The 15111-nt window shown below is 39.4% G+C and overlaps 1 protein-coding gene across 2 annotated transcripts in view; it reads right to left on the bottom strand.

Annotated features, from left to right (window-relative positions):
- KIF16B (kinesin family member 16B) overlaps positions 1–15111 on the bottom strand; it is a 196937-nt gene that overhangs the window by 31174 nt on the left and 150652 nt on the right. For both annotated transcript variants that reach the window (XM_045010689.1, XM_045010688.1), the window contains exon 24: positions 14074–14163. In XM_045010689.1, the coding sequence (XP_044866624.1) occupies positions 14074–14163 (90 nt within the window). The remainder of the gene's footprint in view (positions 1–14073; positions 14164–15111) is intronic.

Here is a 15111-nt window from a genome sequence, read left to right as displayed (position 1 = left end):
ATCCAAACAATAAGAAAATATACAACTGAGGCACCCAAACTACCTTAACTCCACCCAGGAGGTGACACCATGGAATAACCAGACAATTATGATAGCACATAATGACTACAGTTCCAGATTAGAAGAAGCTGACTTTTAAAGACACAGATTGATTCTTCTATTGCTCATGGTCTCATGTCCATTTTACAGATTGAAACCAACATTGAGAGATGGTCTGCTCTACTGTTCACTGAAGTCAATAGGAGTCTTTCTGTTCACTTTAGTGGGTGCTAAATCACTCAGATTCTAAGTGATTTGTTCAAGGGCACACAGCAAGTCTGTGGCAGAGTCAAGAAAAGCACCAGAATCTAACACCCAGCACTCTGCTTTAATCACATAGCCATTTTCCACACCTCTCTATTAATTTGTTTTAACACTACCTTCAAAAGTACTTCACCCATTGGGATGTGAGGGGCACTTTTTATATAAATGATACCCCCATCCATCTTCTCCACAAAATGGATATTTTTCTTCCTGGGGTTTCCAGTTACCTGTCCATTGCAGCATACTTTTTGGCTATGATTTTGATATATTCCTTAGTGCAAATTGGATGGCTTTGCTCACTTTTTAGTTTTCACCTCTGCTTTGTCCATGAAATTGTCAATTCCCCAATGCAGCTCAATATTTTTCATTTGAGCCACTGTTTCTCTGTTTATTTTTATATTAAGCCATGAAAGATTGTAGTCTATTGATTTTGTCATGCAGGGGTTTTAATAACTTTTACTGTAATCTCTTGCTTTGGGCTTTGTAGAGGGGTAGACATTCTTGGGAGGCAAAACTGCCTTCTGTATGCTGCAGAGATAGGTGATGAAGAATTCACTTGATTGATTTTGTATTTACTTTTCAGCAATCCAGACCTCGTTCTCAGAACAGTGAAAGTCAGATCTCACTGCTGATACAACACTAAATATTCTCCAATTTACAAACAATGAACAGTGTTCTCAGCTCCAGCGTGCCTAAGAAATGAGTCCTCTTCCTAGCTACCCTTATTTATTTAAAGAAGGAAATGCTATGCTGGTTTCCCATGGCCCAAATCTGAAAGTTCAGGACAGAAAAGTTTCTCTCACCATGGATGAACTAACATTCACAAGAAAATCATTTAACCTGAATGGAATAAGGGAAATGTGAGTTTTGATCAAAAGGGAAGTTTTTATTCTAATACACACAGGAAGACACATTCAAAAACCATGACTGTCCAAATCTGGCTAGGATACATTTATTCAAGCCTATGGGCTAATCTAATGAAAGACAGCCACAACTAGGGTGACCAGATGTTAAAGGGAAAATATCAGGACTGCGCAGGGGGGAGAGGGGGGGAAGGGCAGGAGGGGCGTGGGTTGTTTTTGTTTTTTTACATTCACCCCCTCTGGGAGTTCGGCAGCAATTCGGCAGAGAGCCCTTCAGTCGCGGACAGTCTTCGGCGGTATTTCGGTGGCGGGTAATAAACCTTGCCACCAAAGACAGAAGCATCCGCCGTCAAAATACCGCCGAAGACCATCCGCGACTGAAGGACTATCCACCGAATTGCCGCCAAAGACCAGGAAACAAAATATCGGGACAAATGCCATCCCAACTGTATTCTGGTCAGGAGGCGGGACAAACTCCTCAGAATCAGGACAGCCCCGATTTTATCGGGACGTTTGGTCACCCTAGCCACAACCACCATTTCTAAGAATCTGGTGGTGCTAGATCCCGGGCTGACATAGGCTGTTTAACAGCTTTGTTTAAGACACCTCGCAAGACATTCTGCATTAAGGGTGATGTCACATCATGGTTAGAAGACAAAGTGGACATCTCCATTTTGCCTTCATTTTCTGCTTCATTTCTCTGGACTGGATTTCTAACAAAGAAACTTCGAACAAGGACTGATGACCCTCAACCTGTTTGGGTAATTTCCAGAAAAGCTTTTGCAAGCTTGCTGTTTATTCCATCACTGTTATGATCTTGATCCATGAACTCTGAAAAATCATCTGTATGTACATGACCTATTAACTTTTCATCTTCTTTTCTTTTATTATTAACTTTAGTTACTAAAGGATTAGCATCAGTGTGATTACTGGGTAAGATCTGAGTTACATATTGACCTTGCTAAGTGTTCTCTTGTGACTGGAAGGGCCCTATATCTGATGAAATTGGTTTTCAATAATCACTCATCATAAAGTCCAGTGTCCAGCTGGTGAGTCAAGGGCTGGAATGCCTAAGGAGACTGTGTGTTTGACTTCTTGTTAAGCAGTGTCGTGACACAGAAGTTTACTTTTATTACTGACTTGGTATAGTCTAGTGATAGAATAAGCATAAGCACCAGTTATGAGTCTGTCTTATTTCATAGAATCATAGAATATCAGGGTTGGAAGGGACCTCAGGAGGTCATCTAGTCCAACCCCCTGCTCAAATCAGGACCAATCCCCAATTAAATCATCCCCACAAGGGCTTTGTCAAGTCTGACCTTAAAAACCTCTAAGAAAGAAGATTCCACCACCTCCCTAGGTAACCCATTCCAGTGCTTCACCACCCTCCTAGTGAAAAAGTTTTTCCTAATATCCAACCTAAACCTCCCCCACTATAACTTGAGACCATTACTCCTTGTTCTGTCATCTGCCACCACTGAGAACAGCCGAGCTCCATCCTCTTTGGAACCCCCTTTCAGGTAGTTGAAAGCAGCTATCAAATCCCCCCCCCTCATTCTTCTCTTCTGCAGATTAAACAATCCCAGTTCCCTCAGCTTCTCCTCATAAGTCATGTGATCTAGTCCCCTAAACAGTCTGTCCTGAATTTGGTATCCTTAGTTGTGACCCACTGAGGCTTGGTGACACCGTCATAAATCTTGCATTGAACAGTATGAAGCAACAAACAAATATGAACAGGATTTTACAGATTATTCATGGTGAGCAATGCTCCTGTTTGTATATATTTTCAGACTGATGGGCTCAACAAAGTGGTATCAATTTTTTTTTATGTAATCTATAGCAGAAAAAAAAGCCAATACAGTGTGGAGCCATTACAGGCCTATTTATTTAGCTGCTTTGGTAACTCATAGCAAACTAAAAGATGACGTGAGAGGAGCACCTAAACTAGAGCTGCATACATTTTTTTTAGAGTAAATAGCATTTTTGCCAAAAATGCATTTTGGAGGGCTCCAAAACCATTTGTGAATTCAAGTCAAATTCAATTAATTGCTTTGGTTGAAAAAAAAAAAAAAGTAAAAATGTTTAGTTTAATCTTTTGTTCGAAAACTGTGTTGTGTTTTGAAATCTGCCTAATTTAAAAAAAAAAATCAGGGCAAAAAAGCCACCCCAAAATGACTGATTTAAAATGAAAAAATTTAAAAAAGCCCCTGAAAAATCAGTTATTTGCTCAGTTCTAATACACACTATTCTATGAGTACAAGAAAAAGGACAGTTATTTGCCTGTAGAATTCTCATAATTAAGGTGTTTGGGTAGGAAAAGTGTATGTGATTTTATTTTATTTTTACAAAAGCATTCCCCATTAATACTTGAATGAGATATGAATATAAATGGAAAAATGGAAAATTATATATACTGTAATTATTGTAATTTGTGCTGAACAAAAGAGATGACTAATATTCTTTTATAAAAGTATTGTAATGTTTATAGACAGATATGCATTTTAATATTACTGTTTTATTAGTTTGCTTTCAATATTTATGGAAAGTGGCATCACTAAGACTAGCAAAGGGCTAAACAGGAAAATTAAAAATTAAGCGGTAAATATGCCCAATGACTTGTGATGTGATGTTAGATGGGGTGGGATCTGAGTTACTACAGAGAATTCTTTCCTGGGTGTCTGGCTGGTGAGTCTTGCCCACATGCTCAGGGTTTAGCTGATCATCATATTTGGGGTTTGGGGTTCCTCCAGGGCAGATTGGCAGAAGCCCTGTGGTGTTTTCGCCTTCCTCTGCAGCATGGGGCACAGGTAACTTGCTGGAAGATTCTCTGCACCTTGAAGTCTTTAAACCATGATTTGAGGACTTCAATAACTTAGACACAGGTTTGACACAGGAGTGGGTGGGTGAGATTCTGTGGCCTGCATTGTGCAGGAGGTCAGACTAGATGATCATAACGGTCCCTTCTGACCTTAAAGTCTATGATTCTTTTATGGACTATATTTCATATACCATCTTCTTAATGCTTTTCTTTGTTTGACATAATTACACTGCCAAAGGGCATCTTTATATGTATTATAATGCTTGCTGGTCACAAGCATTATAGTTAATGCTGCAAACAGTTGCCATTCTAACCTTGTGTTCTCACACTCCGTTTTCTGTAACATTCACCTTTTGGACTGCAATTTTCCATTCTCTGCCATTCCATTCTCTGCCTTTAGGTGAATATAATTTCCTGTATATATAATTTGGGAAACTGAACAAAATCCTTTCATTTCTGAGTCACAGGGCAATGACATAAAAACACACATTTTCAATAGCTAAAAAAATCTAAATCCACTGTTCATATTAGGGAGCATTTTTTAAGTATCAATTAAAATCAGTATGTTAGAGTTTATTTTGATTGTCACTGGGTAAAATTTTCAAAACTAGCAATGGGATTAGGATCTTCAATCACTTAGGTGTTTTTGAAAATGTTGTCGAAACATTGATAATTGCAGGCAGTTAGTTGCCTTTAAAATGATCTATAGTAAGAATCCATATGAGGATAAAAACTTGTCTTCACAAAACAGTAGTATGGCATTATGTACTATGCTGGTTTAATTGATAAATTGTATGAACTAATTTAATTCTTGTTCATATATCTTTAATTTACTTTTTGTAACTTTCTTTAGTTCACCATTGAATTTTGGTTTGATTTAATAAAACTTATAAAACCTGATCAAGTCTGAAATTTATTGGATAAGGCCCCAATCCTACACTGAATTCATTGCAGGATCAGAGCTTTCGCCTTAGTAACACATTTCAAACAAAATCATTAGAAATAATTAATATTTAATTTAAGTAATTTAAGCATCGTGTTTTACACCTCTTTTATACAAAACAGTAAAATAATCCAAAACCCACATTCGTGAACATAAAACGCACATGCTCCATATGTCTGCACAGTAAGTATGCATTTACTGATGCCAATAATTTACACCCTACAACGGCAAAAACGGCAGAGCTTCAGTCTCGATAGCTCTGAAGCAAGGAGCTTTCAAGTTGTGCTGGCACAGCAGTTTATAAAATCCAGAAGCTCAATAGCTGCATGGCAATGGGCTTAAAAGCTCTGTAAACTAAGTAGCACAAGGTTATTTCTCTCCTCAGCCTTTTTCTGCTAAAATAATCCCAGGAGATTAAATACAAAAAGCTGTGTTAATGAAACTACAGCTGCACAGTTAAAAATTGGAAAGTCAGGAAATGGAATATTTAAGGTTCCAAAAGCAACAGGGGCAAAAGGATTCTGAAGAACCCAGAAGAGTTTAAATAGGTATTTAATTTTTTCCCCATACAAAAGCTAAATTGATCGGCTTAGTCCCCCCCCCCAGCCCCAAACAATGGGAAAGTAAAGGGCCTGGAGAAGGATGGGGCCAGCCTCCAACTTGTTGACCATGTGCTCACATTACCCCCACTACCAACGTGTGTGTGCCCCCACTGCCCCCCAGTGTCGCATCCCTTGCTATTTGGTCAAGATCACTGTGATGGTGTTTCCCCCAGACAGGGCCTGTCAGAGCTAAGATGGCTAACTGGGCCAATTAACTGCCCAGGCTGCACCTGGAGAAGGAGACAGGAAGCAGGGGATTAAGTAGAACAGGTTCAGCTGAGCAGGAACAGGCAGGGCCTATATAAGCCAGAAAGCTAGCAACAGAAGGGGCTGGAGGGAAGGAGTCTTCAGCCGCTCCCTGGAAGAAGGGAGGGGTATCTGGCGCTACAGGCAGGTAGTTCACAGTTACTCCCTGGGAGGAGGGAGTGTGGCTTGGCAAGCCCAGAGAAGGAGGAGAGCCAGAGAGGAAGGCAAGGTTCAGGGGAAAGAGCAGAGAGGTATGGAGTAGGTCAAACATTGACTATCAAGGAGAGGGCTCCTGGGACCTAGAGAAGAGGATGGACCTGGGTCCCCCTACCAGCCGCTGACAGATTGTCATTGGCAAGTAAGTGAGCAGGAAGACTTCCTGAGCCCGCTTACCAAGAAGGACTATGATACCCTGGAAGGGGGGGAACATATATGGTGACCTGGCTGGAGGGTCGAGTCATGAAGAGGAGTGAGAGGGATCCACAGGGCGAGGGGATGATGGGAGAGATGCAGGGGAGGGCATAACATCCGGCTGGAGCTAATCCCCGGGATGACCAGCAGGAAGTGCCACCAGCAGTGAATGACAATCAACATAAGTGTACACAGCCCTATACAACAGAAGAGAGTCCCTGCCCTGGTGAACAAACAATGTCAGCTAACAAAAGGAGAGGACACAATGAGCGCTCAGGAAGATGAAGATGAAAACAATAAGATCACACTGTTTAAGTGAGTTGTTCATGCATCTTCAGGCATATTTATTGTATTTTAATATCATTAATATGATAATTTATATACCTCCCTGAAGAAGTTTTGAGAAGGGCCTTACAACCCACTTCAAGGATACTTAGGAAGAAAAACATTTGTATAAGTTAATATCAAAGGCTTAAATAAAGCTAGGTGTTTATGTATCATGTGTGGTTCAAAAAAAAGGGGGGCTTCACAGTACACAAAATGTTTCAGGTGAACAACTTATGGGAATAGTAATTTCGCAGTGTGTAGATTCTCAATTTAATATGAATAAAATCATTTGGCAGTTTATATCCCGGTACGCCAAGGAAAAAAAATGTTCTCCATCTGTGCATCAGTACCTCTGAGCTCTTTCAGAAATATTTTCCACTCTGAGTCAGAAATAATTCGTATAATCATAGCAAACAAGTAGAGAAAGGCCTATTAACAACCACAGTTGGCAATAACCGTAGGTCCTGTCAAACAATAACACGATAATCTGTCAGACAAAGGCTTCTGATAAGTGGAGGTCATTGACCTCAGAAATGAAGAGGTGGTATCCCAGGAACATACAACTATTATTCACACTACTGAAAGAGTCTTTCCTCTAGAAGGCTAGATTGATAAAACATTGACAATACATTATTGCAGAAACACTTTCCTGGAGGTTATAAAATGCAACCTTTATTGTTTGAGACATAATGCAATTTGAAATTTCATAGCCTCTATGAGTATCACTGCAAGAATGGTGCCCAATTCCAATAACCCAGGGTTCAATAGACTTATTCATGAATGTTCTCTAACTGTGTAGTACATCCCAGCCAATTCATGCGCTTGGATGGAAGAAAGGGGTCACATGCTACTCAGGCCTCTCCTGAAGGCGCAAGTTTACCCTATGCACTCTGCTCCTTCAACCTGGATATTCTATAGCCAAATCAGTTATGCAAAAGTATAAAAACAAGCTGGGTGGGGAGGAAGGTGCAGAGGGGAAGGGTTAGCTTAATCACTGCACAAAATGCTTTGAAAATAAATATAAGAAATAGTCATGTTAGTGCATGCACATGCTCAGCACTGCACATTAGAAGATGAAACTGAGGGAACTGGGATTGTTTAGTCTGCAGAAGAGAAGAATGAGGGGGGATTTGATAGCTGCTTTCAACTACCTGAAAGGGGGTTCCAAAGAGGATGGATCTAGACTGTTCTCAGTGGTAGAAGATGACAGAACAAGGAGTAATGGTCTCAAGTTGCAGAGGGGGAGGTTTAGGTTGGATATTAGGAAAAACTTTTTCACTAGTAGGGTGGTGAAGCACTGGAATGGGTTACCTAGGGAGGTAGTGGAATCTCCTTCCTTAGAGGTTTTTAAGGTCAGGCTTGACAAAGCCCTGGCTGGGATGATTTAGTTGGGTTTGGTCCTGCTTTGAGCAGGGGGTTGGACTAGATGACCTCCTGAGGTCCCTTCCAACCCTGAGATTCTATGATTCTATGAAACTATAAAAATATTGTAGGGAAATAGACAGTTCCCAACTTCCAACTGAAGAAACAACATGGGAACCATATAAATATAAAATTGATTTGTCTTGTATAATTTTATTTTTTTACATGCACCAAGGTAAAAGTGAGTAGCTTCAGTAGTGGAGTGCTCCTGCCTGCATGCCTCATGTCCTTTTATTTTAATTAGAAAGGTATTTAATATTTTTAATATCAGAGGGGTAGCCGTGTTAGTCTGGATTTGTAAAAGCAGCAAAGAATCCTGTGGCACCTTATAGACTAACAGACGTTTTGCAGCATGAGCTTTCGTGGGTGAATACCCACTTCGTCGGATGCAAGTCGACGAAGTGGGTATTCACCCACGAAAGCTCATGCTGCAAAACGTCTGTTAGTCTATAAGGTGCCACAGGATTCTTTGCTGCTTTTAATATTTTTAGTGGATCCTGCATATTTTTAAAGACACACACTAGTAAGAATAAGAAATCCTTCAATTCAACCATCTAGTGCTTCTCTGAATAATGTTTAGAGGAACAATGAGCAAAAAAGTCCCAGAGGAAGATTGACAGTGGTCTGGTCTTCACTTCAGGAAGATCAACGCTGCTGCAATTGATGCAGCAGTGGTCGATTTAGTGGGTCTAGTGAAGACCCGCTAAATTGACTGCAGAGCGCGCTCTGGTCAACTCCGGTACTCCAGCTCCCCGAGAAGATTAAGGTAAGTCGATCAGAGAGCGTCTCCCGTCGATGCAATGCAGTGAAGACACTGGGGTAAGTCGACCTAAGCTACATCAACTCCAGCTTCGTTATGCACGTAGCTGGAATAGCGTAACTTAGGTTGTCTAACCCTGGTAGTGAAAATAAGCCCAGTGTCCTCCTTGAGCGAAGCCTACATTGATAACCATAGGCCAGATGATGCCAGTACATAGGGACATAAGAGGGAGAAAAGACCCCCACCTGGATGCTGATGAATGGACACCCAGACCTTGGGTTCAGGCACGAGAGAGAAATAGGGACTTACTACTTGTCCTTCTGTATTCACATCCCACCCACCTGTTTTTGGGCACCAGACAGGGAGTAACTCCAATGAGACCATCAGTTTCGCCATAAAAGGGTGATTGCTACACTGGTAATCTGCCTATCTGAAGCAAGGTGGGGAGCAGGGAACAAATCTTTTCCTGCACTACCCATTACTTGGGGAAAATTGTCAAACCATGATATAGCACTAGATAAAAAGGGCTGCTTTAAAAAAAGAAAAAGAATTCAGCTCTAAAAGTTCTTGCTTCTCAACTAAGGTACCTGCTTGTCAGGCTTCTTCACTGAAAGACAAACAACAAAAACACTTTAATTACAACTGCTACTATATCTGAAAGGCAAGTATTGTCTGGATTAAAATTCCAAAGGTAATTAAAGAATCAATGTAAGAAAAAATCCTGAAACTGTCTACGACTATTGCGCACACTTAATACAATACACCCAGTTAACACCAAAGTACAGTATTGCCTGTAGCACTTAAAAATCTCACACTGGTGCATGCCACTTTGGTCTTTTAAAATTTCCATGCAACACATTTCAATTAGATAAATTCAATTAGTTATCAAAATCTATTTATTAATCTATTTTGAAATGTGCTGCTAAGTAAAATAATTTACTGCATATTTTGAGACAGTAGGACACTAAGCAGTTCATCTTTCTGAAATGTTAGACATTCTACCTTTCCAATAAATCAGTTTTTCAATACATTTCTTTTGGGAATGCACTGGCAATAAAACAAACTGCAAGATCGGCAAATTATTAAAATACTGATGTAGTAATTCAAGTGAAGCAACTAATGAGTTGTAAAGTTCACTTCCAAAAGCAGGGCACTGTATACATTAAACATGTATACAATATTTTCTGTTTATAATAAATAATTTAGAGTTGGAAGGTGAATTACATGAAATAATTCAACTCAAATAGATTTTTATGCAGCTGCTTTTCAGAACTAAATTTATTTGGAATAATTCATGGATGCAACTTTTCCAAATTTTATATTTATGCACTTGTTTAATAATTCAGTGACAACTTATGTCATGGAGGGATCAGTAGAAATGTCTGGGTGATTTTCAGTGAGTTAAACAGAGATAGCTCCTTTTACATGTTGCAAATTACATTTTAAAATAGCACAATTCAAAAGGTATTTTAAATAAAGGTAAAATATTGGAGGCTCTACAGAACTTACCTATTTAATATAAGCATTGCTATTCCTGTAAAAAATGAAACAAAACGAAAACCAAAAAAAACCCCCCAAAAACCCACGCTCCACCCTGGTTGCCCCATGTTCTTTATGATTTGGTAACCAGATTTATTTTCTCTTCTCCTTCTCCCCCGCCCCACTTCCTTAAATAAGCATGTTTCACAAAAGAGACACAACACAGTTTGTGGACATGTTGATAACTAGAAATCAAGTGTAGATGTTAACACCTCTTTTGCCCACAAATTGATCACTTATTATTTGTAGTGCTGAAAGTTGCAAGATAGAATTGGGTCCCCACTGTGTCAGGTGCTGTAAAAAACCAAACCCAAACCGAAAACCACACACACAAGACTACATGGTTGCTGCCCCAAGGTATGTTAACATCTAGAAATTATCTATGGCTATATACAAATGGAAACAACCTGTCACCTTGGTAACTAAATAAGTACTAAAAAGTTCAGAGTGACAAAAGTTAGTGTCATTGTTTAGAAATAAATGGGATTATACAGTCTCTCTTAAATATAATGTATTTTAAACCAAAAATTACTACTATGCTGTTTTAAGAAAGTATCTCATATTTTAAGAAAATATCATGTGCCATGAGATATGGCAATGATTAATATACTGTGGCTGTTAGTGAAAATAGTTAAGAAGGGAACAAGTAAAACATGTACACCTCTACCCCGATAGAATGCGACCCGATATAACACGAATTCGGATATAATGCAGTAAAGCAGCGGGGAGCCCCGGGCCCTTTAAGGCGCCACTCGAGCCCCGCTGCTTTACCGTGTTATATCTGAATTTGTGTGGAGCCCTGGGCCCTTTAAATCACCGTCCGAGCCCCGCTGCCAGAGCTCCGGTGGTGATTTAAAGGGCCCAGGGCTCTGGCCACTGCAGGGAGCCCAAGGCCCTTTAAATCCCCACCCGAGCCCCGCTGCCAGAGCTCCGGCAGTGATTTAAAGGGCCCGGGGCTGCCCGCAGCGGCTGGAGCACCGGGCCCTTTAAATCACCGCCAGGGAAGCCATACCGGATCAAACCCAATATAATGCTGTCTCACCTATAAAGCAGTGAGATTTTTTGGCTCCTGAGGACCGCGTTATATCGGGGTAGAGGTGTATATCAGTTTCTAGTATCTTCATTATCATCCACATTGCTAAACAAGTATTTTATTATTAAAACAACCTTAGACCAGTCACAAAAATTTTACTAGCCATGTATATCAAAATGGATATTCTCCAGAGGAGAAGCGATAACTATTTACATGTAATTATTGTTCTTTGAAGAGATATAGATGTACTACAGCTGAATACTGATAGGAAACTAGCTCAATACTGGTAGGAAACTCAAAAAGCTTAAAGTTCTAAGCAGCAAGCTCCAGCAGGGGGCATCACTTGCCAACCCTGTCGTGGAGTTGCAATGACACCTAGAGCTTCCAATTATCACTGCATTTGAAGCAAAAAGTGGAAATTTGTGAAATTTGGAAAAATAATGAAGGATTTTAAAACGTTCCACTTTGAGGGCAGGTAAGTGGGTGGTCAATCTGGTTATATCTCATCAGATAATGTTAACTACATTATCTCTTATCCAATACATGTTATAATAGATTCCTACTCTAAGTGTCATCTTTCAACAATATGTAAGTACACCACCCAAAGATACTGCAACAGACAGTAAAAGACACACTGCAAGGAAAAACATATGTTAAATTCAATTTAAAATATAGGGGAGAGAGGGAGCTAAGATATCTTAAAAATATGTACAGCAAAATTAGGAGGTAGCAAGAGAAATAAGTTCTGTAACACCAGCAAGCCTGACTTTGATTTTTGCTTAGGCAGCGATCAATCAATAATGCTTCATGAGATGTGCAGCTCAAAAAGGAGGTCTTATCTCATTCAGAAAGGTCACAGTAATACTCCATGTCACAAGGGGCTTTTGAACAGGTGTTTTCAGAGCAACAGGCTCTTCCTGAATCTGATCATAATACATTGCAGAGAAGATAGTCTCCCTTCAACAGCTATGGAATGTAATGTCAGGGAAGATGTCTGTAACCCAGACTCAGATGATAACTATTCAAGCATGGGGTGTGTTTTTGGAGGAAGCCGGGAGGTGCATGGAGTTGGTTCTGCATAGGTAGATCTTTTGAGCAGCTAAGAGGATTTAAAACACCAAACCTTGCACCTTCACTCTCTCATGAGCTATGCCAGAATAATGGGATTTAGATGGGGGATCTGGTTTGGTGAGGGGAGATACGACAAGACTCAGTCTAATGGACCTGTCACTGCTATCAATAACAGGGCTGACAATCGCATTTGTATCAGGCAACAGGATGTCGTTAGATTGTCCAAACAGCTTCCTCACCTGAGTTTGTTCAGAACCTTTGCTACTAGAAATACCAAAGAAAGTCATATGTAAACTTTCATAATCTATTTTTAATAAGCATCCATCTTTAATCAAGTCTTTATATAGTGATTTGCACTCTGGCATTCACAGGAACGGTAAATCTCATCTACTATCCCCCTGATCAAAAGATCAACAATTGTGTCTCTCAGAAGAGCTTATCTGTGATAGTGTTGTGTTTTCCTGCCAGGTAAAAGGCAGCCAGAAATAACTTTGACGCAGACTATAACACTAATATCCTATGAAGTTGGATTCTGTGAGGCTATGGTGTATAAACTCTGGGACCTATCACATCAAACCTACACTCACACAGACATGGCTGACATTGGAGTCAAGGCATAAAATCAGGTATATGACTTGAGAGTAGAGTGGTTTGGAAAATTTTGGATGAAATTTTTTTCAGTTGGAAAATTCTGATTTGTCAAAAGTGACATTTCTGCTAAACTTTTCAAGCTCAAGAAAATTTCATTTAGAAATTGAAAAATAGCATTTTGATAAGGTTAAACGGGAACATTGTGACTTTCTGTTTTGAAATGAATTTTAATTTCAATTATTTTAATTCTATATTATACAGTGTAGTATAAAATAAGTCAAAATTAGAAACAGTGTTGGTTTTTAGAAATTACATTTTTGGGAAATTTCAAATAGGTGGGGGAGGAACCATTTTTTTTTTAAATTATGGAAAATTTGTGTTTCTATCCAGGTCTATTTTAGACTTTCAGCCTCAGAGCTTTCCAAATTGCTTAGATTTTCTATTTATAGGAAATGCCAGGGGAGGGAAGGAGAACATCTCAGGGCCTGGCAAGCCCACAGTAATTTCTATTGCATGGTCTACTCTGAAATAAACTAGGCATGTTTGCTGTGATGTGCCTCACACAAAGATACTTCTTGACGCTGCTGGGATGCTTTTTCTATGACATCCAAGAAAGAGTCAAAAAAATTTAAAAAATCAAATGTTAAGGATGGAGACTAGAATGTTATTAATGCACACTGCGGTGAACCAAAGCGTGGTGAGACATTACTCTTCAACAAAGGCTCAGTACTCAAAACCTCTGAGGTGTCCAGAAGGAACAATCTTATATTTTATAGCAACCTGCAAGGAACTATTATAAAAGGATAACTAAGGAACATAAGCAGTTGTCAAGATGACTCAATGAGACAACAAGTATGTTGCAGTCAATTGCAGAGTAGAGCACAGCAACTGCAGGGACCAACTCCAGTCAGCCTTAAGAAAGGAATTAATGATTAGAGGCAACATCGTTTGTTGACAATGCAATGATTATCTTGCTGACCCAGTGACTCTGGAACTTCTAACTACTACAGGGGCCTGCGAGTCTTATACAAGGAGCACAGATCTGAGAATAAGGATCTTAGACAGCATGTATCTTTTGAAAGCATCTTTCTTTTCAAGCCTCACTCCCACTCCGTCCCTCAAAAGAAGTTTCCCCATGACTTACCTCTGGGTATTTTAACTTTAAAGTTTTATGCATTTCTCGAAAACGACTATACCGCCTGAATACTGTCCAGGTCTCATCCAGGACTGTTATCTGTTCACCAGAAAACAAACAAAAAAAACAGTTTGTCATTAAAAAGAACGCAGCAAAGTTGCTATATAAAGCAGGCAACATTAGTTCCCATATGTAACACTACATATTTTGATAAGTTTACTTAATTTTTCAGTTGTAACAGTCGTAAAATGTATTGAGGGGGAAAGCTCAACTGGCTTTTGACAAAATTAGTTGCTTGATTTCACAGACAAGAAATCTTTAGTCATATTTATTCAGTAACAGAGACTGAACACTTTTACTGCATATTCCAGAGTGGCTTCACAAATCTGTATGCATGTAAAACTAAATGTGCATTGTGTAACATAGGAACTAGAAAAAATAAGGGTATGTAACAAACCGATCTCAAGATATTCAGTTATCTTTTTAACATAGTTAAGAATGTGAGTTTTCTACTGCTTCAAGTTTTTAATAAGCAAATTCATTACCATTCCCTTGTTTGAACGTTGTTTTTTTTATAAAATCCATCTTTCATGTCACAAATATGATCAAATGCTACTTAAACATAATCAACATTTCTGCATGATACATTGCATTTCCTTATAAACAATTCATACCCAATTGCATCTTACAGGCTCAAAACATTCATGGCCCTCTGGACCACATACCTGTGGAAGATCACTGATGTCAGTGTGCCAAAAATGCCTGTCAACATATCTTGCTCTGCATATGAGAACTGCATAAATTCCAGGGAAGCAAAGAATTACTCAAATCAAACTGCCTCAAGATGACTCCAAATCCCAATTATTATTTTGCATCTCCATCCTGTGAAACTTTACCAAAGCTCAATGACTATTATCTACCTTGCTTGATGCTAGACTGGGTTGAGGTAAGTAGAAGGCAGTATTGAGAAGCTATGTTCCAAGGTTGTTTTAAAAATGAAGGCATTACCTCCAACGGTCCTTTGGTGGGTAGGGGCAGGGGGTTGCT

This window comes from Mauremys mutica, chromosome 3 (genome assembly GCF_020497125.1).
Source record: "Mauremys mutica isolate MM-2020 ecotype Southern chromosome 3, ASM2049712v1, whole genome shotgun sequence".
In the NCBI taxonomy this organism is placed as follows: domain Eukaryota; kingdom Metazoa; phylum Chordata; order Testudines; family Geoemydidae; genus Mauremys; species Mauremys mutica.
Note: the sequence above shows the minus strand (reverse complement) of the source record. Positions and strands in the feature narration are given on the sequence as shown.